Here is a 25,952-nt window from a genome sequence, read left to right on the forward strand (position 1 = left end):
GCTCAGCCACTCACTTCCTGTGAAACCATGGGCAAATCACTTAAACTAACCCGTGCCTCGGTTTCCCCATCTGTACTAAAGGGCCAATATTTTCTGCATTGTACAGATGTGAAGATAAAATCCATTAATGTGTGTGAGACACTACAGTGAAGAATGCCACATAAGTACGTAGAAGTACATAAATGCACCTTATTTATGTGCACGTGTCTCTCCATTACTAGCTGTGCTAAACACCTGGTTCAGCTATATATTCCTGTTATAACTGCATTGATGCCCCTGTTTAAAATGTCTGGTTCTGAAAGCTTCTAGTGCTTGAGTTAATGGACCAGGTGAGTTAGCTTGATGACAGTAGTAGACTCATAAACAGGCTTGGCAGAATTCATTTTTGAAATAATGCTGATAGAGATTGATGTTTATTTTTAAGTATTTCCCCCCAATTTTTATCGATATAATTTTTCACAGTTGTGCAAAATTATGGGGTTTAAGCACTTTTTAAAATTTGTATCCATTTACATTTTCACAGTTGCAGGAAATTATGTGGGGAGAGGGTCAGACAATAATTATTTAATGAGAGTAGATGTTGAGATTAAAAAAGTTACAGTTTTATAACAACGACAACACAAATTGTCACAAGGTTCTCATTTTTCTGACTTTGCCTATCTGTAAATTTCAATTATTATAGATGGAAATAGCTTTTCATTGGGCACACTGTGAAATTGACGTTTATCAACATTTACCAATAAAAAACTAATCCTTCCAGGCCTACTCATAACCCAGGCCTACTCATAAACCTCTTTTAGTGACCTGACCACTAGAGGGGGTTGCGGAGCTTCAGTGTGTGTGTGGGTGGAATGGGGGGAGACCCTCAGTGGAACAGGGGCTTGCCCCGCCCCTGGGGAAGGGGCAGAAAGGGGTGGGGCTGTGGGTAGGGCCACAGGCGGAAGGGGGGCCACCTGCTGTGGCCCAGGACCCCAGGAAACCTTAATCCGCCTCTGACAACTTGGCCCTGGTGCTCCGTATTTCCAGCCCATGTGCAATGTTGTTACTGACCCGTGTCCCCTCTGAGGAGTGCTGTGGTGCCCAGGCCTCCAAGGCAGCTCTTGGGGAGCGCTAAAGAAGTCCTGCCCCAATGGAGCTGTTTTTGATGCATTTTTCCTTTGCATTGCAGGCTCCATCACTCCTGTTTACGGCTCAGGGGAACTGGCAGGGTGTGTGAAGCTGGTGGTTAGCAGACTCAGATCCAGATGGCAGCAGCTTCTCACCCACATTCCCTTCCTGTTGGCTGGCTTGCTCTGCTGCAACCCCAACCGTTCAACCCCAGAGACTGGTTTACATTCGGAAAGTGATGAATGTGGGGCCCGATCCTGCAAACTCCCACAACAAGGCGTACGGCCATTGAGATGGCACCCAGGAAGTTTTGCTGGATCAGGCTTGTTGTTTTTGATCCTGCCAACTGCAGGTCTCTCCATTCCCCTTGACTCTGATGGAAGTGGAGGATGCTCAGCACCTCATAGGACCAGAACTAGAGCTAGTAGAAAAATGCAGGAAGCTGGGAGGATATGCTATTGAGATCTGGTTTGTTTGGGTTTTTTTAGATTCTTCCCCCCACCCCTCCAATTTTGAAACTGACATCAATGCTACTCTGCCTGTCTGCAGCCAGCACACCCACAGTCTGTTGGATCGGAGCTGTAAGACTATAAACAATCTGGGGTAGGGACTGTCTCTCATGATGTGTTGGTGCAGTGCCTAGTGCAACAGGACCCTCTCGCAGCTGGGGCTTCTCGGTGCTGCCTGAATACAAATCCATGAGAACAGTATAGTACTGTGTCCAGTTGACACTGCCAGGGGAATTTTAGAGAAGCAAAATGCAGTTACCTAAATAAATAGGGATGTGGATAGGACACCGTGCTCAGCACTTTTACTCTTGTAAAAAAAAACAACAAAGAAACCCCAAACCATTGGCTCTTTAATGAGCAGCGGTGGGGGCCTGTGTTTTATGTCTCAGACAAAAGACACAACCAGGGCCAGTGATTCAGGGCTGACTGAATCACAGGGAAGAGCCCTGCTCACTGACTCACCACAACCACTTCCTGCCAAACCCTGCGTTTTCTTTGGAGACTTCCTAGCCAGGCAATGACAAGGCCTGATGCAGAGTCCCTGGCAAAGGCTGATGGGACTGCCGCCCGAGGGGGCAGCCTTTGGTTGCCTCATGCCCCATATGGTGAAGCTGCTGCTAAAGAAAAACAAACAGAGTCCTTTCAGCTTCATGCAAAGCACAAGGAACTGCGGAGAGGGAAAGCAGATGACAAATGAAAACCATTCAGTGCTCTGCTCAATAGTACCCTTTCCCATGAAAGAGGCATGGCTGGAAGATGAGCCAGGCACCACATGGACGGCCCTCAGGAGAAGCATCAATGAAACACTCTGAAAAGCCTGAGGAGTTCCAGGAAATGTTGCCCTTGAATGTCAATGTTTCTGCAGTATGGGGGATTGATGCAGGAAGAGCCAGAGGGTGGTCAGTCATTATTATCCGTCGGCTCAGGCCAGCAACTCTGTGATCCAGACTTTCTCTCCACTCCAGAGCCTTGGTTACATTTGAGCTCTGTCCTGTGGTTGTTCTATAACATTCGCTTCTGGCTTGAAAAACATCACAGGGAAAATGAAAATCGATGCTGACACCTACTGGCCATTCGGAGATTCCTATTGCTTCTCCTGAAGCCAGGGCAGCCAGAAAAGACCCTGAAAGATCGGTTGTAAACACAGGGCCTGGCCCAAAGCCATTACTCCAACACACCCATTGACTTCCTGGGGAGTTTTACAGGAGTAAGGATTTAAGGACTGGGTCCACAGGGCCACTTTTCCTCTCTGATCTGCACATAAAGTATCCTGGTCTCCAGGCTACAAGTCTAACTGCTTTGACTTCAGTTGCAAAATATACAGTAATGACAGGCCAGAGTCAGGAGGGTGATGGGCCAATGTCATGGAGAGGCAGTGTTTCCTAGTGGATAGAGCAATGGACTGGAACTCAGGAGAAATGGGTTCTATTGCTGGCTCTGCTACTGTCCTGCTAGGTGACTGTGGGCAACTCACTTTGCCTCTCTGTGCCTCAGTTTCCCCATCTCTAAAATGGGAACAATGGTACTGACCTGCTATGAGATCTACTGATGGGCAGTGCCCTACTTGTGCATCTGCACTACACTCACTGGAGCAAACTCCCAGTGTTACACTAGTGCTGGTGAATCTCCCCAGGTAGTAGCCAGGGATGTGGGAGCACGAGTGTAGAGAAGGCACCAGTGTTTGTATCACCATGTCACCAAACCCTGCTCAGAGCAGACCTAGATGACACAGCGGTAAAGCTCTGGCAGCCACCTCAGGCCCCTGCACACTACAAATGAAAAGCACAATATAAGAGCCAGGGATTATTACTGCTGCTGCTTCTGGTGGAGATGCAGTATTGCTAGTGAACTGAGGGGTGTGTGTGCACAAATGTGCACGGTAGGGGGTGCCCTCCCAAACAGATCAGTGCACATAAGACCTGAGCAGTCCAATCACTTATTAAATCGTGCCTAGCTCAGAGAAGAGCAGGGAAGATGGCCAGGTAGCTTGGAGGGCCTCTCTGATGGTGAGACGGACAGGAACACTAGCAAGATGTGAGCATAAGAATACCCTGGGGCCTGAGGCCTCCTGTGTTCCAGGGGTTCTATGCTGGTCTAACTCCTCTGACGTCAATGGCATGATTCCACTGTGCTGTTGCAAATCTGGCCCTGGGTTCACAGTTTGACCTGGCCTTTTATGTCCTTGTCTTCCTCCCTGTGAATAAGTGGTGGATGGACAAAAAGAACCACAGAGAAAGCAAACAAGTGGTGCAGTATTGACGTTTAGCATCCCAACTGGGTGAGGTCGGATGCTCAGGACCTCATATCTATAGAGGGCCTCTCAACGGAGTATCCAGAAGTTAAATACAGAGGTTCAGATTTGCATAGCATTCTCCACAGAGGGCCTCAGAGGGTTCTGCTCTTCACCTCTCGCATGGACCCGGGAGACTTTGGTTGCTGTGTATCAGGTATGGGGAGTTTTGGAAGTGCCTTGTCTTTGCTCGGGTGGGAAAGCCATTGTGGCAGGTGCATTTAAATCTTACTATTAGAGACCAGGGTGAGTGAGACTTGTGTAGGGGCAGTTTATCACACATTTGCCTTCTGTGGAGTTCTTGCACCTTCCTCTGCAGTGTCTGGTACTGGCTACCAGAGGCAGGATACTGGGTTAAACAGACCTTGGATCTGATCCAGTATGCCAATTCCTATATTTAGCACTGTGCACTGAGGACAGATCATTTTGGGTTCAGTCTCACCCACCCGCTCCCAGGTAGCTTGTTCCACAGCTGAGCACCCTACGCATAACATACTTATGGCTGGTGAATTCAAACACAAAGCTCTTTCTGTTTATCTCTCTAGGAGCTACAAAGGGAAGCAAAAATCTCAGTTATGTGCACCTGTTTATTGTAAAATGTAGGTACACTTTGAGCTCCTCGCAAGTGGCCAATGCAGCCTTGGCACACTCTGTCCTTCCCCCCTTAATCCTAAATCATCAAAGAGATTGTGACATGTTCCAATTTGTATTATTACAGCTCCTTCAGCACACAGAGGCCATCACACAAAATGCAGGGGGATGGTTTTAATTTGCCTGAACCTGTAGGAAGATCAGCTTTGTCATTTCTTTTACATTTGCCATTTTAATAGGACCTGAAAGCAGTGCTGTTTTTATAGATTTCTTGAGTTTAAGGTGAGGAGGGACCATTAGATTATCTAATCTGACTTTCTCTATAACACAGGCCATTAAATTTCACCCAGTTATCCCTGTACTGAGCCCAATAACTTGTGTTTGGCTAAAGCATCCTCCAGAAAGTCATTCAATCTTGATTTGAAGACATCAAGTGCTGTATAATCTGCCACTTCCCTTGGGAGTTTGTTCCAGTGATTAATCACCCTCACTGTTAAAAATGTGCCTGATTTCTCATTTGAGTTTGTCTGGCTTCAGTTTTCAGCTACTGTTTCTTGATACGCCATTCCCTGAGATATTAGAGCCCTTTAGTACCATGGTGTTTTCTTCTCATCAGGGTATTTCTACGCTGTAATCCAGTCACTTTTCAATCTTCTTTTTATAAAATAAACAGACTGAGCTCTTGATGTCTCTCACTATAAGGCATTTTCTCCAGCCATCGAATCACCTTTGTGGCTTTTTTCTGTACTCTCCCCAATTTTTCAACATCTTTTTAAGAACGTAGACATTAGAACTGTACGTAATATTGCAGTATCTGTCTCGCCACCGCTGGATACAGAGGTAAAATCACCTCCCTGTTCCCACTCACTCCTCCCCTGTTCATACATCCATGGATTGTGTTAACCCTTTTTGCCTCAACAGTGCACTTGGATCTCATGTTCTGTTACTAGTCCACTATTGCTTCCTCAGTCTTTTTCCAAGTCACTGCTATCCAGGAGACAGTAGGTGTGGTCTGTCGCCCTGGTTCCTAGAAGGAAAACTCCGCATTTTGGTTGCACTGAAACGCATTTTGTTTGAATGGGCCCAGCTTACCAAGCGATCCAGATCACTCTGTATGACTGCCCAGTCCTCCTCTTTATTTATCACTCCACCAATCTTTGTGTCATCCATGACTTTTTCCAGCCGTGACTTTATATTTACATCCAGATCACTAATGAAAATGTTGAATAGCATCAGGCCTAGTACTGATCTCTACAGAACCCCCTTAGTAAATCCCCATTTGATGATGATTCCCCTTTTAGAGATCTGTCAGTTAGCCAGTTCTTAATCCATTTAATTGATCTGTATGGCAGAGGTAAAGCCAGCTTCCTTCTCACTGGGTAAGCTATAGTTTAAGCAAATACTGCAGACTCCATGGTATCTTTTTACTCTAATGGTTGCATGTCTGATCCCAGCTGAAAGAAATTCCCAGAGTGAGACAGCAGAGTAGGAACAAGCAGCTGAAGATGTAAATTTCCTGCCATCTAGTGGACAAATGGGTTCTGTTCAATACCAGTCATGCACAGGTCACGTGGGCCTGATTCTCCCCACAGTGGGACAGTAACTCCCAGCAGTCAACCAGGCAGATGTGTGTCGTCATCAGGAAACAGAGGTACAGAGACTCTATATGTCTTGCCCAAAGTCACAATGTAAGCAGTTGGCAGAATTGGGAATAAAACTCAGCTCTCCTGACTCCTAGTCCTCTGATTTAATCGCAAAACCATTTAGTCCAGTAGGACACTTTGTTCTGAGTTAGACTGGTAGGCCTGCTAAAACAGGGAGGATAATCTCATGGCCAAGGTACCAGACTGGAACTCAGGAGATCTGGATTCCATTCCTAGCCCTGCCACAGACTTTGTGTGTCCTTCGTGCCTCTCAGGAGTGCTGTGAGGTGTTCAGAGACTATGGTGACAAGTCTCATATAAGCAGATCAATGGAAGAACCATATACATTTCTCTCTCCATCCATACAGTTTATAAACATATTGTGTGCTCCATTATGGGCCAAAAAGCAAGTATAATGGGGCTCCTCACCTCCTCAAACCTAGTAAGCCTTAACAACAGCAAAGATGTGATGCATCTGAAGCCCTCTGAGCTAGCTCAGCTGCTCTCATTGGTCACCAAATTATAGTTTGCTGGAGCTGAAAAGCATACTTAGATGCATCATGGCCAGATCACATCCCCAATCGGCCCTTAAGGTTTGACATTTGGATTCAGGTATCAGAAACACCTCTCTGTTAAAGTCTTGACTAGGAAAAGTGGTTGAGTCTGGACTGGGCTTAGCTGCCATGTGCTAGCTCAGTCGGAACTAAACTTGTCCATTTTCCTTGTGTAGATGCAGGGTAACACTTTGTCACTCGCAGTTACCCTGCATTTCTACTAGGAAAAGAGGTCAAGTTCAGGTGAGGAGAAGCATGCATGTATGAGCTAAACCTGACCTAACCTCAAGCATTTTTCCTATTCATGATAAACTCAAACCATGCAAGTATGGGCTGTGGCTGTGGACATAGCTTTCAGCTCATATGTAAGTCTGCTATCCATCTCCACCCCACAATTTCTATCAGCCTCGTTTATGACTGCCTGAGGATGTAGAGTACATCCTAAAGAGAAACCACCATAATATTGGTCAGCCAAGGACAGTTTATTATTCCTGCATTATTCCACTGGGATGCAGTTAAAGTGATTCTCAGCTCCCTTTCTCGTAAGAAATACAACTGATCTAGGCTTAATGCTGTTGCTTTCGTAAAGCAGGAATATAATATAATAATGGCAAAGTTATTAGGACCCAGTTGATATTCCAGTTATTGCTTTAATTGCAGATACAACCAACAGCATGATTTCTGGAGCTGGAATGTGCCTTGCAGGCCTCAGATGGTTTGCATGGGTGTCTGATTGAATTAACTGGGACACAGAACTCCTTTTGACCAACCCTACATTTTCTATGTTATGGGATATTCCTTCTTGAGTGCCTTAAGTCCTGTATTCAATAAGGAGTTACTAAGATTTAATGTGTGTCATTTCAAGTAACAGTCATGTAACAGACAATACGTGGTGATATAAATGCAAGATTTTGTAATATGAATAAACATTGTGGGGAGTTATCCCCTGAAAAAATGTCTCCACACATGTGATCCTCACCACCTTAGTGCGTCATCATCATTAAGGGGTTTTATCCTTGCAATACCCCTGTAAGACAGGGAAGTGCTACCTGCATTTTACAACAACTTGCCCAGGAGCGGCGCCAGGGTTTTTGGCGCCCTAGGCGGGGGTCCTTCCGCGCTCCCGGTCTTCGGGGCACTTCAGCGGCGGGTCCCGGAGCGAGTGAAGGACCCGCTGCAGAATTGACGACGACGACCCAGAGCACGGAAGGACCCCCCACCGCTGAATTGCCACCAAGGGTGGCAAAATGCCACCCTCCCAAATCCTGGTACCCTAGGCGACCGCCTAGGTCGCCTAAATGGAAGCACCAGCCCTGAACTTGCCCAAGGTCACACAAGAAGTCTATGATTGAGCTAGGAATTGAAGCCAGGTCTCTTGAGTCATAATTCAGTGCTCAGATCACTAGACCATCCTTCTTAATACCTCAGAATAAGCTTGGTCCAGTATTTTTCATACTTGTCCTCTATTTCCTCAGATAGCTTGTACAGGTGCTGCTGCTGTCAGAGGTGTCATCTGTTGGACTGCACATCATACCAGGAAACTGATTGCCTGTGATTTTTAAGAAACCCTGGGTACTTTATGTCAAAACTGGAGTGTTAACGCAGGTGCCTTGCCACTGAATTGTAGGGAACTACGTTCTGCTTCTCCAAATTACCCAATAGTTTAAATCAACTATGGGGATTCTCGTGACTGTGCTATAGTGGCTGTAGAGGGAAGAGAATGTGGCCTAATGTTTAGAATATTGAACTGGGAGTCAGTACTGCTGTTTTCTGTTACTGGTTCTGCCAGTGACTATGTGTAACTTTGGGCAAATAATTTTTCTCTGTGCCTCAGCTTCTCTATCTGTAAAACAGGGATAAATAATACTGTCATGGTTCAGGGCAAGTGCACTTGTATTTTCCCCTTGTGGTCCAGCAAGGACATCCACTCTACACTCCTGGTGCCTCAGCCTTCACCTCTCTTAGTCAGAGATTCACATCTCTCTTCCTCCTGACAGGAACATTTCCAGGGTGCACAGTTCCCCGCCTAGATGGCAAGTATCCCAGCAAGTCAGACTGCCTAAATGGCAAGCATCTGCACTTCGCTTTCTCTCCAGAGGTTATAAACAGTGTAATTGCCACAGTTACAAGCCCTGTCTAAGCAAGCATATTTACTCTTAAGGTGAAAGCTTGACAGAGGAAACACATTAAAAACAATAAAAGAAATTACAGACATGCTAATAAGCTTACTGGGGATCACCTTCAACTCCAACAAGAACTCTGGTAGGTGATCAGTTATTCAAACCTCACGCAGGGGTTTTGTGGTGACAACTTCATAACAGCTTTTTTTATCAGAACAAGAACACATATGCATAGAAAGCTTAACCTTTCCTTTATATAGCTTGGGTCTTTGATAGGGTTGCCAACTCTTCAGGATTGTCCTGGAGTCTCCAGGAATTAAAGATTAATCTTTAATTAAAGATTGTCAAAACCTCCAGGAATGATCTAACCAAAATTGGCAACTCAATTTTGATCTTCAGAGACCATGAATAGGTAATCAGTCAGACAGTGGTTCTCTTCTCAGGGCATAGCTTTAAAAGGTTGGGTCTGGATGTGAAAATTTGCATGTTCCTCCCCCCCCCCATATTTCCTAGGAAAGCTACTTAATTTTCAGAGGGATAACCATGTTAGTCTGAATCTGTAAAAGCAGCAACCTTATGGACTAACAGACGTTTGGAGCATGAGCTTTGTGGGTGATACCCACTTCGTCGATGCATCTGACGAAGTAGGTATTCACCCACGAGCTCATGCTCCAAAACGTCTGTTAGTCTATAAGGTGCCACAGGATTCTTTGCTGCCACTTAATTTTGTTTGTCCTAAAAGTTCCCTCTTGCATGGCATGTTGTTTAAAACAGTCCCTTGAAGCTCTGAACACTTCCCATGGTATACACTGGCCATGTGTCTCCCCTAGGGAATTTATGTGCAATCCAGCAATAATACATAAATTTTGCATTTATAATGCCATGGATCCCACAGCTATTTAAACTTAATTCAATATGATCTCCCAAAGATATTGCCATATCTCTCACAAATACTTCCTCCCCGCCTCCCAGGCAAACAACTGGTGCTGCCTGCCCTGTGGGCACCTGCTTGCAAAGGGTATCTGTTGGGAGGGATGGTTGGTGTCTAGTGGACAGGGATGGTGTCCCTAGCCATAGGCACTGGCTTCCCCTCTGCTCTAGTGGGTGCTTGACACCCCCAGCTCCTGGTCCTGCCCCTGCCCTGCCTCTTCTCCCTCCCTCCTGGAAAGTCCTAAGCACCGCCTAACAGCTGTTAGGGGGTGGGAAGCGCTGGGAGGGAGGGGGAGGAGTGGAGACACAGCATGCTAAGATGGGGGGCAAGGAGGCAAGGATTGGGGAGCTTGGCTGCAGAGAACCCATTAATTTTTCCTCATGGGTGCTCCAGCCCCAGAGCACCCCTGGAGTTAGCACCTATAGAATCATAGAATATCAAGGTTGGAAGGAACTTCAGAAGGTCATCTAGTCCAACCCCCTGCTCAAAGCAGGACCAATCCTCAGACAGATTTTTACCCAGTTCCCTATGGCCTCCTCAAGGATTGAACTCACAACCCTGAGTTTGGCAGGTCACTGCTCAAACCACTGAGCGGTCCCTACCCTCTGTTTGCCAGAAGCTGGGCATGAGCAACAGGGGATGAATCACTTGATGATTACCCTTTCTGTTCATTCCCTCTGGGGCACCTGGCATTGGCCACTGTCGGTAGACAGGATTCTGGGCTAGATGGACCTTCGGTCTGACCCACTACGGCTGTTCCTCTGTTCTTACTTGCATTGAGGCCCTTGGAGGGGAGGTGCTAGAGGCTGGCAGGGGTAGTAGATCTGAGAAGCTGCTGTGGAGGGGTTAACCTGTGGCTATGCCCCACCCAGATGGTATGGCTCCCCTGTATGGGGTACAGCTCCCCAGAAGAGACCAGCGAGCATGGGAAGCACCAGAGGGACTGTGGGCTCTGCAATGGGACATCTGCCCCCTATCCCACTGCAGTTCCCCTCCTCCCTGCGGTAGAGGTCCCCCACCCTGCTCTTTCCCAAAGCCCCTCCCGCTCGTTCCCAAAGCTCCGCCCCATTCTGATGCTTCTGTCTCCAGCTCTCAGGCCCCACCTTCCAGGGAGTAGCAACAACGCTTTTCAGAATGACCCCTCCCTCTTGCCGTAGGGAAGGAAATGGACCTCCCCCATCGCGCGATAGAGGGCGGTCCGGCTTCAGCCCCTCCCCGGCAGGGAGGGGTGTGATTGGCTGAGCCCAAGAGCCGGCCGTCACGTGCGCCGCTTCCCTTGCCGTGACCGCGGGGCCTGAGGGCGGCCTGTGGTGGGGCCTGGGGAAGATGAGCGGCGCCCGGCGGAAGGAGGAGTCGCCGCTGTCTCACCCGCAGCAGCACCTGGTGGCCAACGGCGGCGGCGGCGCGCTGCGCGGCTCGGTGTGGGGCAAGGCGCTGCGGAGCGACTCCGCCTGGGAGGACAAGGTGCGGCCGGGGCCGCGCGGGGTGGTCCGGCCCTGCCCGGCTTGGCTTGGCTTGGCTTGGCTTGGCTTGGCGGGGGGTGGGGCTCGTCTCCCCCCCAGGCGCTGCGCGGCTGCTGTTGCTCGTTGGGGGTCACCCGTGGGCTCTGGGGGAGGCTGCTGCTGCCTACTGGGGGGTCACCCATGGGTGCTGGGGGGGCTGCTGCCGCCCGCTGGGGGGGATCACCCGTGGGTGCTGGGAGGGTTGGGGGGCTGATGCCGCCTACTGGGGGTCACCCGTGGGCGCTGGGGGAGGCTGCTGCTGCTGCTGCCTGCTGGGGGTCACCCATGGGTGCTGGGGGGGGCTGCTGCCGCCCACTGGGTGGGTCACCCGTGGGTGCTGGGAGGGTTGAGGGGTGGCTGCTGCCTACTGGGGGTCACCCTTGGGTGCTGGGGGGGGGTGTCTGTTGCCCACTGGGGGTCATCTATGGATGCTGGGAGGGTTGGGGGGGTGCTGCTGCTGCCTGCTGGGGGTCACCCATGAGGGTTGGGGGGGCTGCTGCTGCTGCCTGCTGGGGGGCACCTGTGGGTGCTGGGAGGGTTGGGGGGTGCTGGTGCTGCCCACCTCATGGGGTCACCCATGGGCAGTGGGAGGATTGAGGATACTTCTAGCCTCATGGGCTGGGGAAGCCCTTTTAAAAGTGTTTTTCTCTGGCATTTTTTTTTTGGCACATCCTTAGAAATTCTCTTTGAGTATTTTTCAGATATCAGGCTAGTTATTTCTTTCCTGTGAGACTAAAGCACAGAGACTTGGAGTGAAATTGCAGTGCTCTGTGTTGGAGACAGTCTGTGTGCTGATTTCATAACTTTTCTTTAATAATTGGAGCTATAAAACTTCCTATGCAAGCAGCTAAAGGCATTTTCCAACCTACACTGCTCTTTAGGATACTGTGAATTAATTTGTGCTCATTTAGGCCAGGTCTGTGCTATGAGCTTATATTGGTATAACTGTGTTGCTCAGAGGTGTGAAAAGTCCACACCCCTGAACGATGCAGTTATACCAACCTAACCAATGCTGTTGACAGGAGGACTTATGTCAACATAGCTACCGCCTCTCATAGAGGTGGCTTAACTATGTTGACTGGAGAAGTCTGCCATTGGCATAGTAACATCTTTTACTGAAGCGTGTCAGTGGCACAGCTGCACCATTTTAAGTGTAGACCTGTCCTGACTCTTATCAGTGAGCCATGTCTGATGAATGGTGTGAGCTGGAAGGAAGCTGAGATTTTTGGAATGATACAGAAGCAGGTAGTGGATTCCTACTGAATAGGGCACCTAACATCACACACAAACAAGCAATTTCATGTTTTGCATGTATAAAAAGGGAAGGAAAGAAATAGTTAAAATCTCTCTGTGCACGTCTTCTGCAATGAGATGTAGTTGTAGCTGTGTCAGTCCTATGATAGAGAAGGTGAATGAGGTAATATCTTTTATTGAACCAGCTTTTATTCGTAATAGAGACAAGCATTTGAACCACACAGGCATGAAGAAGAACTCTGTGAGGCTTTGAAAGTTTGTCTCTCTCTCCAACAGAAGTTGGTTCAATAAAAGATACCACCATTCACAATGAGAAGCATATGTAGGAATGTGTTAAGTATTGCATGGTGGTTTAGACTAGTTCTGAAGCATGCAATGCTAGTAAAAAGTGTCAGTAGCTAGTCTACACTGGTCCTCCTACTGGTGTTGATAATGCTACAGCATTAGAACAGTGGGTGGATTTCAGAAAACTTCTGGTATAGATGTAGCCTCTAGTGCAGGGGTGGGCAAACTTTTTGGCCTGAGGGCTGCATTGTAAATTGCATGGAGGGCCGGTTAAGGGAGGGGGTCATGGCCTGGCCCCCCGGGACTCCTGTTCCATCCAGTCCCCGCCCACCATTCCCTGATGGCCCCCCGACCCCTGCCCCATCCACGCACCCCTGCTCCCTATCCCCTGACCGCCCCCAGACCCCTGCATCCCATCCAACTCCTCTTCTCATTCCTGACTGCCCCCCCCCGGGACTCCTGCCTCATCCAACCCCCCTCTTCTCCCTGTCCCCTGACTGCCCCTTGCTGTCCCATCCATCCCCCTCCTTCCTGACTGCCCCCTCCCGATCTGTGCCCCCATTCAATCCCCCATTCCTCTCCTGACCACCTGGATCCCTATCCACACCCCTGCCCATTATCCAACCCCCCGCCCCCGGCTCCCTTCCCCTTTACCACGCTGCCTGGAGCACCAGTGGCTGGTGGTGCTACAGCCACACTGCCCAGCTGGAGCCGGGCCATGCCGCCACCACCATGTAGCACAGAGACTGGGGTCAGGCTGGACTCTGCAGCTGCGCTGCCCCAGGAGCTCACAGCCCTGCTGCCCAGAGCATTGCACCAGTAGCAGGGCAAGCTGAGGCTGTGGGGGAGGGGGAACAGCAGGGGAGCAGCCAGAGGCTAGCCTCCTGGGCCAGACAGGATGGTCCTGTGGGCTGGATGTGGCACACGGGCCATAGTTTACCCACCTCTGCTTTAGTGATTGCTGTAGACTTGTCTAGGCTTAAAAACACTTGCTGGCAGTAGTGGTATATTGGCAGACCCCTGTAGTGGAGAGAGAGCTTGTACTAGCAAAAGTTACTTTGTCAGTGTAGCTTAAACCAGGTACCTGAACAGGGTAGTCTGTACAGGCAGAAAGCCTTCTTTGCTGGTATGATTGTGTCTACCTTAGGACATAGCTATGTCAGTCGAAGTGGGGAAAAATTGCGCTCCTGACTGGTGTAACTGTAGTGGCAAATTTTTAAACTGTAGACCAGACCTAAGGCTAGCTGAGTTTCTTTCATTTGGTCACATGAACCACCTCTACTGCAGAAATAAATTACAGGGGAACTGTCTATGTAAAACAAATCATTTAATCTTTCTCTGCCTTAATTCTCTATCTGTAGTAAATGAGAGTAATACCTTCCTACCTCATAGGAGTGCTGTGAGGATGAACTTTTTATCTGTGAGGTGCTCAGATACTGTGTCGGTGATACAAGTAGATCTACAGCTTCCTTTTGCTTTGCACTCTGCCTGTACTGTCACCTTGTGAGTGTCCCAAGTGAATACAACTCCATATTCTCAGTGCAGTTGCCCCTTTCATGTCAATCATTTGTTTGGACTACTGGTTTAAAAGGGTTATTTGCTCCTGTTGTTCAGATCTTAGAATGTAGCGGGTTACAAATGTTCAGTGTGAGTTCTACAACTTATGTATTTAGAGGACCAAAGTCTACTCTGTTACACCAGTATAAATCCAGAGTAACTGCACTGACCGCAGTGCACTCTGGATTTATACAAAGGTAACTGAGAGCAGGATTCAGCTCATTGACTCTGTTTTAGAGTTAAATCAAATTTCTACCTGCACAATCCAAAAATCAAAGCTAGGAATAAACCAAAGGAAACATCCAAATGTTAGTTATCTCTTATAAGATGATGGTCATCCAGCTGGGCTATTTGGGGAGTAGCACAGTGTAACTGATGAATCTGAGGGCAGGTCTTAGCTACTGCTGCCCGTCAATCTAAGCTATGCAATTTGTGTTATGTTAGTAGCATAACTCAAGTTGATGTAGCTTAGATCTATTTACCACAGGGTTCACACTACGCTGTGTTGACGGGAGATGCTCTTCCGCCTCTCATTGAGCCGGAGTACAGAAATAGATGGGAAAGCGTTCTCCCATCAATTGAGCATGTCTTCACTAGACCGGCTAAATTGATGCCACTGCCTGGATTGCAGCAGCGCTTCGCTTTGTAGTGAAGACAGGCCCTGAGTGTCTGTCATGCTGTCATGGCTTAATTTTCTGCATTTTTTTTCAATTATAAAGGTCATGGCTACTCAGTTCATTGTGATTTTCTTTCAGATTTCATTAAAACAACACATTAAGGCCTGGATTCTTCAAAATGGATGCATATACCTGACTTCAAGCACATAAATTGTTCTGCTGAAGTCACTGGAACTACTTGCATGTGTAAATTAAGTTCCGCGTGTGTGTTTGCAGAGTCAGAGTTGTGATCTTCCAAATAGGAGCAGAGCATAAATAATGCAGGGCTGCCTTCATAACTTCGAGAGTAGTTATTTTCTGTTTTTATAAAGTTGTATTTGGAGATGACAGAAAACCTGTAAAACCATGTCATTTAGACATGTTACACATTCCTATTAAAATAAGCCTTAGTATCATTTTATATTTTTAAAAAAATCAGTATTAGTATTTTTTCTATTTGAATCAGATACTTTTTTTAGCAATTTAAAAAAATAACAATACATTTGGAAGAGTGTGAGCCATGATTTTTAGCTGAAATTGTGACATTTTTGCATTTCTTGCTACAAGCGAGCTGTGACTCCGAACTTTTTGTTGTAAGAATGCAATCAGCAGGGCAATGGCTTGAGTTTTCAGTACTGTCTGTCAGTCATTGTGCAAATAAAAGGACTTCTCTGGATTCTTTGCCAACATGGCAAAGGAGTCATTAGAGCTCTTGCAGATGCTGCCATGGTTGAGTCACCTGAGCATCTTTCTTCTATGTGCAAATGATTCTTTAAAAAAAAAAATCTGAACTTGATAGAAGATGAATTGATGAAGATTGCATCATTCAAATAAGAAATATTGAGCTTTTTGGAGAAATTGACTTCTGTATAATATCAATGCATGGAGAGAGGATGTTAAGGCATTCATTTACCTGATTGGCTTCAAAAAAGCTGAGATGCTGGGAAGTGTGGAAACCCAAACTACCTTGTACAACCCCATAATAAAAATTCTGTGGGCCAAATTCTGTCCTAAATTATGCTAGTGCTCGTATTTGAGAGCAGAATTGAATTTTGATTTGAAGTATGTAGCAGAATAGAATACAAGCGTTCTTAGTTTCATGAGCTCTGCAAGGAGAACAGGAATAGAAAGTTATGCATTACTGTCACTCAGCTATTCAGGTATGACTCAATATACAGACATGGGCTGCAGTTTAAGTAGGTGCCATTTTTAGTGTCTTTGGAATAGAATTGAACTTTAAATCTTTTTTCATAACTGATTCTTTCCCTTCCCCCCCCTTTTTTTTAAACAGTCCCATGGAGACTCAAAATCTTTCCTTGCCAATGATGGTTTTTTATCTCCATGATTCATTCATACCTGTTTCTGTCATTTGTGGTGTGCTTGAGAGTGCTGATTTTCTGGCAACGTTTGTTTGTGGGTGATGGGAAAGAAATCAAGAATGATGTAGGCTTTTAAACTGGTAAAGAATGTAAATAGCTGAAAAGTTGGACCTATGAACATTTTTAGTATCTAATTCTAAAACAAATGGACTAAATATCTGTTCTCTGTGTGTCCCACCAGTGGGAGAACTGTAAACTGAAGCCAGAACTTAGAAGAGGAGAGAGGGATGGGATCCATTTAGTGCCATTAGCTACTTTCAAGTACTTTTATATGTAGTTACTTAAAATATTTTTTCTTTTGAAAAGCAATCTGTGTTCAGAGCCTTGATTTTTTTTTTTCCAAGTTAGTTGCATGAGGGGTTCTTATAAATGTTTTATCTAAACTAGATATTGTATGTAAGATATCAAACTGCTGTTTTTTCTCTCTCCTCAGGATGAGTTTTTAGACGTGATCTACTGGTTCCGACAGATCATTGCAGTTATTTTGGGAGTCATCTGGGGTGTAGTTCCACTGAAAGGATTTGTGGGAATAGCAATGTAAGGTTTGTTTCTTTCTTATCTGACGTGGGTTTTTTTTTTCCAGATGTGGAGGTCACAATATCTCTAGTCTATTTTAAAAAGGCAAAGCAGTGGGGTGCTAGCAATGCATTAAAGTCTGACATTTCCTCTAAATACTGTATCATAGTCCAAAGGATAAATCATGTGATTTCATGAGCCAATTGGCACCTGTAACTCTTCCCTCCACCCCCCATTCTGAATAGTTTTTTCACTTGGACTTACTGGAGAAATGTCCAATGTCTGTCTTTTAGAGCAGTGATTCTGAATATTTTCCATACCATGATGCCTTTTTCCCCATACTGGGACCCCCCTGTCCCATGTAACTGGGATCTGTATGGGAAAGGCAGGGTGGTTGCGAACCTGATAATTGTTTGCAGCTTCCAATATATCAGGGGGATTAACATTAAGGAGGGAGAGGAATTATTTAAGCTTAGTACTAATGTAGACACAAGGTCAAATGGGTACAAACTGGACGCTAGGAAGTTCAGACTTGAAATTAGACAAAGGTTTCTAACCGTTAGAGGAGTGAAGTTCTGCGAAACAGCCTTCCAAGGGAGTAGTGGGGCAAAAGACACATCTGCTTTAAAGACTAAGCTTGATAAGTTATGAAGGGATGATGTGATAGGATAGTTAATTTTAGCAATTGTTCTTGGATTATCAGCAATAGTCTGCCTTCATGGTCTGCGATGGATGTTGGATCAGCTGGGATCAGATGTTACTGCAGAGAATTCTTTCCTGACTGCGCTGGGAGCCTATGCCGCAGCATGCTAGGGTTTAAGGCTATCGCCTACTTTGGGGTCGGGAAGGAATTTTCCTCCAGGGCAGATTGGCAGAGGCTCTGGAGGTTTTTCGTCTTCCTCTGCAGTGTGGGGCATGGGTCACTTGCTGGTGGATTCTCTGCTTGAGGTCTTCAAACCACAATTTGAAGACTTCAATAACTCGGACATAGGTTAGGGGTTTTTACAGAAGTGGATGGGTAGGGTTCTGTGGCCTGCTTTGTGCAGGAGGTCAGACTAGATGATCATATTCGTCCCTTCTGACTTATGAGTCCCCTTGTTGTAGAATGTGTTCTGTACAGTCCCACTAGGGATGTTTGTTCCTTTTGAAATCAAAAAGGTGTCTCCAAAACAGTAGAAAATGTAAACTGTAACAAGCAAAACGTCGTTCTTGGGGGTCTTCTGCTGTTCTCTCATCCCTCTCATGCGAGATACTATTTTACCAAAATCTGTACCTTCAGTATCATTGTAAGAGGAAGGGGCATCCAAAACGAACTTTTTTTATTTATATTCATGCATATGTATAATAAAACCTCTCATCTGCCTAGATGTATGGGATCCTTGTTCCTGTCTTAGTAAAGACATCACAGTGTTATAGTGAGCAAACTAATTAATTAATTAAAAATGTTATAACAGAGTTTGGAAAGTTTACCAGCCACCTATGAGTTAAAGGACCAAGCCTGCTAGACAGAAGTAAATAGAGAAAAAGGGAAGAGCACCAGAGCCGGTGCTCTAGGTGTTGAAGCAGAATAGTACTGGGATTTCATATCGGGTGCTGTCCCTCAGTTCTGATGGGGGACTCCATATTTCTGTCTGCCTGTGGCTAGCTGATATCTTTAAAAACTTAAACCTTTACACTCCTCCAAGTTCTGGAAAGGAAGTTTTCTGTCTCCCCCCTTCTCTCAGACATCTTAGCTGCTGCATGAAGGCAAAGGGAAAGAAGGTAGTCTCTGGTTCTCTACACTTTCAGACTGTTTTTGACCACAGGAGTGTTTTCCAGTGCCTGCTTCTGCTAATGCTCATATTTTTCCCAGCAGCAGCAGTGTGATGTTGATACAATTCTGGAGAGTTGCATTGTTGTTCACATGGTTCATAATAGTAGCACTGAACCTGACTAGTCTTGTTAATACCATTGCGAAACCGCCTGGGAAAGCTCCGAGCAGCAGAGACATTGAGGCTGTTTGCAGACTCTGCAAGAAAACGCTGTATCATTTTGCATCTTGAAGATTATCTTCACCACTCTTAGGGCTTGAAACACTTTTTATGTTACTGAAACCTTAAATTCTGCAGAAATTGAGGAGTAAGAGCCCCAGAGAAAGCTTTATATTAACTACTGGAGACCTGGTTTTTCAGTTCCTGTTATAAATAATTAAAACTAAACTACAGTAACAGATGAGAAATACTGTATTCTTGCTTGTGTTCACTTACAAGTTCAGTGTGTCTTCCAGCTGTTTGTGTAAATGAGTTCCGTGTGGAAGGTTATCAAAGTAACTGAAGCTGATATTTGGTAAACAGTGGAATCTTCCACACTGGAGAGCTTGTGTTTAACAGTTTCCTAATGTGCCAGAAATATTTAATGCAACTACAACTATTGTAGGTTCTCTGGTAAATGTTGTGCATGTTCTCTTTTAAGAGCAACATGGAAGGCAGGACTCCTGCCTTCCATTTGGCACAGGGCTCCAGTCTTTTCCCACCCTCCTCCTTTCATCCCACGCAACTCTCCTTGCAAGAAGTGCACTGTTTGAAGGCAAGTTTTCACTTCCCAGATTGTCCCAATCCTGAGCCTCTTGAGGCCAGATTTAACGCTGCACTGGAGCTTGTGTGATCTCTGAGACAGGCTGATGGGTACCCAAAGTTACACCCTAGCTGCGGTGGCCCTTAGCGCTGGCCAGGAGCACAGAATGTCCAGGGTACAGATCTACCCAGGCTGCATCAGATCCCCCCTCTGGCCTGTCCAGGCCTGTCTCCGTGTTGTACCTGATTGTAGGGATCCCCTTCACGCTAGCCTAGGAGGCAATAAAGTGTGGTCACAGGGGAACAGCAGATTGGGCCCTGGGTGTTTTAGGGTGAGATGAGCTCTGTTAGACTTGGGTTTAGTTAATTGGTGCTGAGACCAAGAGACTGATACTGTATTTAAGTCCCTGGGTTTTAGCTTTTATGCTGGTGATCTCCTGAGCATTTAACTACCAGTCCCTGCCTATAGGGCCACAAATCTGTGCTCTACTGGCAGTGTGTGATGGTGGTAAACTTAGGCTTGGATAAGAACTCATTTCCTGCTACAGCTATATGAAGCCAGACTGTAGATGCACTTGTAGATCCAGCACTTGACAGGATGGGGGAAAAAAGGTGGGTAGAGTTAACATTCCCTGCACTGGAGAGACTCTGCTCTTATATGCTTTCTTTCCAGGAGGCAGAAGAGTTTGAACTGGAGCCTCTAGCAAGCTGGGGACAGGAGGAGAACATCCTACTCATTGGCTGTAATGTTGATTAGATCATTAGACTGTTTTATCCTGTAATTTGGAAATGATGGCTCCTAATATCTTTGTCCCCAGATTCTGCCTGATCAATGCTGGCGTCCTGTACCTCTATTTTAGTAGCTTTCAGCAGATAGACGAGGAGGAATATGGAGGCACATGGGAGCTAACGAAAGAAGGATTCATGACATCGTTTGCACTGTTTTTGGTAATTCCCTCCCCTCCTCCCCGCTTCCTTTCCAGTTGCTCTAGTTACTCTCTGTGAAGTAGTAGTGATGAGATGTGAGTGAGTAGGAACATGCCATGGAATCCTAGGTAAGGGAAGGCTAAGGGCCAGAAACTTCACAGCAAGGGGAAAGGTTGTACTCTAGCAGTTGTAAGGTCAGTTAGTTCTTAGTGCTCCCCCTCTCTCCGGCATGCAGATGAGACAAAACTAGAGGAGGTTACCAACGCTTTGGAGGATAGAGTTAAAATTCAGGGGGATCTTGATAAATTGGAAAACTGGACTGTAGACAACAAAATGAATCCAACAAAGACAAATGTAAGGTGTTACACTTAAGGAAGAAAAGAGAACTGGCTTAGCAGCAGCACTGCTGAGAAGAATCTGGGGATTGTGGTGGATCACAAGCTCTACCCAGTGCGGGTTCAGCCTTGGCTGGAGCACTGTGTCCAGTTTTGGTCACCAGTGTATAGAAAGGATGTAGAGAAACAGGAAAGGATCCAGAGGTGAGCAGTAAAGATCAAAGGGATGGAATGCAAGCCATCTGAGCAAAGACTGTAGGAAGTGGGTATCTTTAGTTTGGAAAAGGAGATTAATGGGGGACATGGTAGCAGCCTTCAAATACTTGAAAGGCTGCCATAAAAAACATGGAGAAAAGTTGTTCTTGCCACAGAGGGCAGGGCAAGAGGCAATGGATTCAAACCACAGCAGATTTAGATTAAATCTCAAACATTTTGTAACTGTAAGAACAGTGGGACAATGGAACAGGGAGGTTGTAGAAGCTCTTTCACTGGAGGTTTTCAAAAGAAACCTGGGTAGCCATGTGTCTTGGATGGTGTAGACACAACAAATCCTGCATTTTTGGTAGGGGGTTTGACTAGACCCTTCTAACCCTATGATTGATGATGATGGCAGTGCAACTTTATTTTTAAAATCTGCTCCCCGTCTCCATCAGGGTGTAATCTAGAGCCGTGGCATTTGTTGTTTTGAATTCACTGCTCTTATCTTTCAGGGTCTCTGCTATGACTCGGTAATACTGCACCTTTTAAAGCATTCCCTCTCCTCCTCCCCTCCCCCCCAAATACCTGTGATCCCATTTGGGGCTGTTTTGAAGCTGGCATAGATTCTTTGGTGGCACTTCAGCGTGGGGCATGTAGGACTCCAAGCCAATCAGATGGCAGACTGCACCAGTCTGTGGTATGTGACATTCCTTATAGCTGTCCGCATGGCCCCAAAGTTGAAATTTAGTTTCCTGTCCAGTAGAGAGGCCTCTTGCTGAAAACAGTGAGGGATTTCTGATGGTAAAAATGACTTACCCCCCCTGGAGTTGCACCTTGGATTCTGTTTGTGCTTGTGCTCTAGCACCACTGACAGCACTAGCACGGCTTATTGAAAAATTCATTCTTTTTTGTGATAAGGGGGAGGGCAGTAAATGTTTGAAACCTTTCCACAGAGGCTTGATTAACCTTCACCTTCTCTCCTTGTTTGTCCCCTCTTCAGGTTGTTTGGATAATCTTTTACACTGCCATTCACTACGACTGACAGTCTGCAGCCCTTGCCTCCCATTCCGGTGTTCAATAAATCCAAGAACATTTTAATAAATCAGAGCCTGTAATGGACTGGTGGGAGATGAAAATCAGCCATCTTTTTGTACCAGTGGTCCGAGGAGCCTGGAACAGCCCCAGCTCCCCTAACCGAGAAGCAAGTCGGTCTTGATTTTATACAAGTGTTGCTTATTCGAACTTTTTTAAAAGCCATCACAATTTTTGAAAGCAGTTCAAGACTATTCAACTTTTGAACTTTTTCCATGACTTTAGCACACAGGAGGTTGTTACAGTTATTGAATAAAGGGTGAATCTGTTAATTTCATTTGTGTAAATTACCTCACCCTCTGGATGAAATCTGTCATTAAATTGTGACTTGTCTTCCATTGTTGTCCTTCAGACATACAGTTTTAAAACAGCAGTCACTTTAAGGTACTTTCAGTGGAGAACACTGCAGCATTCAAGTAGTACATGGAGTTCAGTGGTTGCCCTTGGCTTCTTTGAAGATAATTAAAGATGTGATTTATTTGAGTAAAATGACTATTGTTATATATTTTTTTTAAAATTAAGTATCATTTGCTCATCAGAATTTTCAAATGCTCTTGGCTAATGACATTGATTTTTAAATAATTTTGCTGGGGAGAGTTAAAGTGATCTGCTTTGGGAATGTTTAATATGTAAACAGTGTTCATCATGCTTAGGACCTCCATCATGTTTCTGCTAGCCCAGAGGGCTACTAACTCAGTTCCTGGAGCCTACCTCAGAGTTCAGTAGTCTAGATGGACAAAATAATTCCAGAGGCATACTTTTAAATGTCTGAATTTAACTGCTTAAAATCTTAAATTTTTTAATAGTGTGTGTATATATAAGTTAATGGGATTCCAGTTCTCATCATCGACAAATGCAGGAGACTAAAAATAAGTACAATCGAGGCAGCTAATGTCAGGATGCAGAATTACTAGCTCTTTTAAAAGAGGCATTTTCCCAAGGGCGGACGGCCTCCAGATGTCAGAGTTGGGCTCTTCATGATACTGAGCAAAGCACCATCTAAACTAGACATTGCTGAACCATCCCATCAGCTTTGAGCTACTCCTGGGTGTTGCCACAGAGAGAAGCTGGGGGCTGTTTACTTCTCTAAAATGCTTAATTATATATTTTTTCACAACTTGTATTGACAGCGGTAACATGCACAGTTCTGCCTACGCAGTTATCTTCAGGAAGCAGTGCCACTGTGTAGTTTGGTTGTAGAATAGTCCCTGCTGTTCTAACCTATAGTTCAGATAAACTGGGGGAAGGTTTGTACCAAGATTGCCTTATGGTGAGAACTCGACCTACTTTTAATATTCTCTTGTTGAAATCCTACATTGTTTCCTTGTCCCTCTCTTCTGAAAGCTCAAGAGCCCAGAATTCATAGGCTTGCATATAAAGTTAAGCACCTAAATAACTGTTTTCAGTGCTGAAAGTAGGAAAGTTTCCCATTCATTTCCCCCCCCTCCCCTAAAATTTAATAGGGAGGATATCTACTTTGGGAAGGGAAATATGGTTACCTACTAGTCCTGGCGAGCTGTGGAAAAAGAGGAGCTGAGGCTTGCTGCTATAGCAGTCTGAGTTGCCAGTTTAAAAAGCGGATGATCTCATGCAGACTCCTAAACATGCTGCTCTCGTGTGTGTGTGTTAGATTTAAACCCTGCTATGATTTTCTCCTCCTCAGCTGTAAGCATTAATTTCCTTTTGAGAAATGCCCTGTCCACTAGTTTGTTGTTCTTTGCTATCATCATAAGGTTGTGTGTTTCCTTAGTTATCCCCACCCATCAATAAAATAAACCATTGTATACTTGAAAGCGATCTATTAAATAATGTCACCTGACTAACCAGTTGTGTGGCTTCTATCCTCTGTCTTCTCAGTATTATAAAATGTTGGGAGCATGGGGCTTTAATACCCTTATTTGTGACCACTAATCTTGATCTGGAGCCCATCGTGTATAGTTTTGTCTTTTGGACCTGTGTCACAGGGTTGACACATACCCTCCAGAGGGGCAAGGCAGCCACTGGGATTTAAAGCCTCATCTTCACTGAGAATGAAATGAGAACTGACCATTTCCCTCCCTGCAAGCCTTGCGTCCCTGTAGCACACTGGTTCTTGCGCTGTGCTTGGCACATTGGAGCTGGGCACAGAAGCGCTGTGGAAGCCATGCAGACTAGGTTCTCTGTAAGTTTGTTTGTGCAATATGTTTGTGACTCCGTGCGCCACTATAAAACTTGCATTGTGTAAATTGGTACATAGCTATCCTTGACCCTATGAACTGTTCCTTTTTATCATCAATTCCTGAGCAGGAGCACAGATGGTTTTCTTATGCGGCAGAAACTGCACCTTGTTGCAAAACGGGAGGGTTGCTCAAAGTGTCATTACACCGACCCTGAGCGGAGGTGAGCTGTGGCTGTAGGGGGCGCGGGGAAGGCCGCAGGAAGTAACCCGAGGGTGCGGGGGGGGAACCACTCCCCTGCCAGCTCACCTCCAGTCCACTACTGTCTGCTCCCCCAAGCGTGCCACCCGCTCCGCTTCTTCCCCCTCCCTCCCAGGCTTGCTGCACGAATCAGATGTTTTGTGGCAAGCTTGGGAGGGAGGGGGAGAAGCGGTGGCACGCTCAGGGGAGCAAGTGGAGCGGAGGTGAGCTGTGGTGGTGAAGGGCACAGGAAGGGCTGCAGGAAGTAACCTGGGAGGGGTGGGGGGCAAAGGAACTGTTTCTCCTCCCCCACCCCCCCGCCGCAGCTCACCTCCACCTCCTCCCCCGAGCATGCCGCTGCTCCTTTTCTCCCTCCTGGGAGGGAGGGGTAGGAGGGGAAATGTGGCATGCCTGGGGGAGGAGGTGGGGCCAGGGATTTGGGGAAGGGGTTGGAATGGGGTGGGAAAGGGGCAGAGTTAGGGTGGGGCCAGGGGGCTGTGAGAAAATTGTTTTGCCTGGGGTGGCAAAAAACTTAAAGCAGGCCCTGGCAAGGAGGCTGATGGATTGAGGATGCAGAGGGCTTAGGAGCAATCAGGAGCTCTGTTCTAGCTGTGTGGTGTTGGAGGAAGAGGTAGGACCTCCTGGAGGAGATCTGGAGGAGACAGGAAAGGGTGGGAGCCTGGAGAGAAGCTGGGGTAGAGGGGGAGGCTGGGGAACTGAGGTCAGTCACTGTAGGCTAGTTTGGGCACCGAATGGTCAAATGAAATAAACAGCACCCATCTCAGTGACAGAGCACCTGCTAAACAGCCAAGTTTGAATGGGTTCTGCACCTCTGGGGAGTCTGGTGCCTTCTAGATAGGTGCCCACCTTTAAGAACCCAAGTTTGGAAAATGTTGGCCTTAACCTCTGTCTGTGCCTCTAAAATGGGGCTAAGGCTGTGTCTACATTACCACTTAGATTAGTATAATTTGCCACTCGGGTGTGAATACGCCATGCCCCTGAGTGACGTAAGTTACATCAACCTAAGCGCTGGTGTGGACAGCGCTATGGTGGTGCGAGAGCTTCTCCCACCGACATAGCTACAGCCACTCACGGGGGGGTGAATAATGAAGTTGACGGGAGAGCTCTCTCCTGTCAGCTTAGAGCAGCTACACTAGAGAGCTTACAACGGTGCAGCTGTAAACTCCAGTGTAGCCACACCCTTTATCACTGAGGTCCTCTGGGGAAAGGCAGTCTGTAAAGTGCAGCGCTGCTAGTGGAGTGGGTCTGAGTGTGAGATGGATTTTTACACTTTAAAGCAAACAGCAGAAGTTTAGCAGTCCCTGATTCTGCATCTTGGTCTGTAACAGGACCAAGAGGTGGTATAAACTTACAGGGCACTTAATGTATCTACCATTCTACTCAGCAGCCACTTGATGTGTGAGGCCAGGTCTACACTGCGACTTTAAATTGGTTTAATGGCCGATATACCGATTTAACGCTGTACCCGTTCACACGACGTTGTCATTAATATCGAGTTAAACGGCTCCTTAAATCGATTTCGGAATTCCTCCCAGAC

General features: G+C 46.4%; 1 protein-coding gene across 2 annotated transcripts; it reads left to right on the forward strand.

Moving 5' to 3' along the window:
- Positions 1-10,963: 10,963 nt before the first annotated feature.
- On the forward strand, positions 10,964-23,821 carry RAB5IF (RAB5 interacting factor). 2 transcript variants are annotated; one of them, XM_032769644.2, is made up of 4 exons: positions 10,964-11,209; positions 16,812-16,915; positions 20,265-20,394; positions 21,907-23,821. In XM_032769644.2, the coding sequence occupies exons 1-4, from the start codon at positions 11,072-11,074 to the stop codon at positions 21,946-21,948; spliced, it is 414 nt and encodes a 137-aa protein (XP_032625535.1). In that variant the 5' UTR covers positions 10,964-11,071; the 3' UTR covers positions 21,949-23,821. The 2 variants fall into 2 exon arrangements, with proteins under 2 accessions (XP_032625535.1, XP_074928411.1); XM_075072310.1 differs by lacking the exon at positions 21,907-23,821 and having other exon boundaries at positions 11,019-11,209; positions 20,265-20,748.
- Positions 23,822-25,952: the final 2,131 nt, after the last annotated feature.

Source organism: Chelonoidis abingdonii, chromosome 14, assembly GCF_003597395.2.
Source record: "Chelonoidis abingdonii isolate Lonesome George chromosome 14, CheloAbing_2.0, whole genome shotgun sequence".
Classification (NCBI taxonomy): Eukaryota; Metazoa; Chordata; order Testudines; family Testudinidae; genus Chelonoidis; species Chelonoidis abingdonii.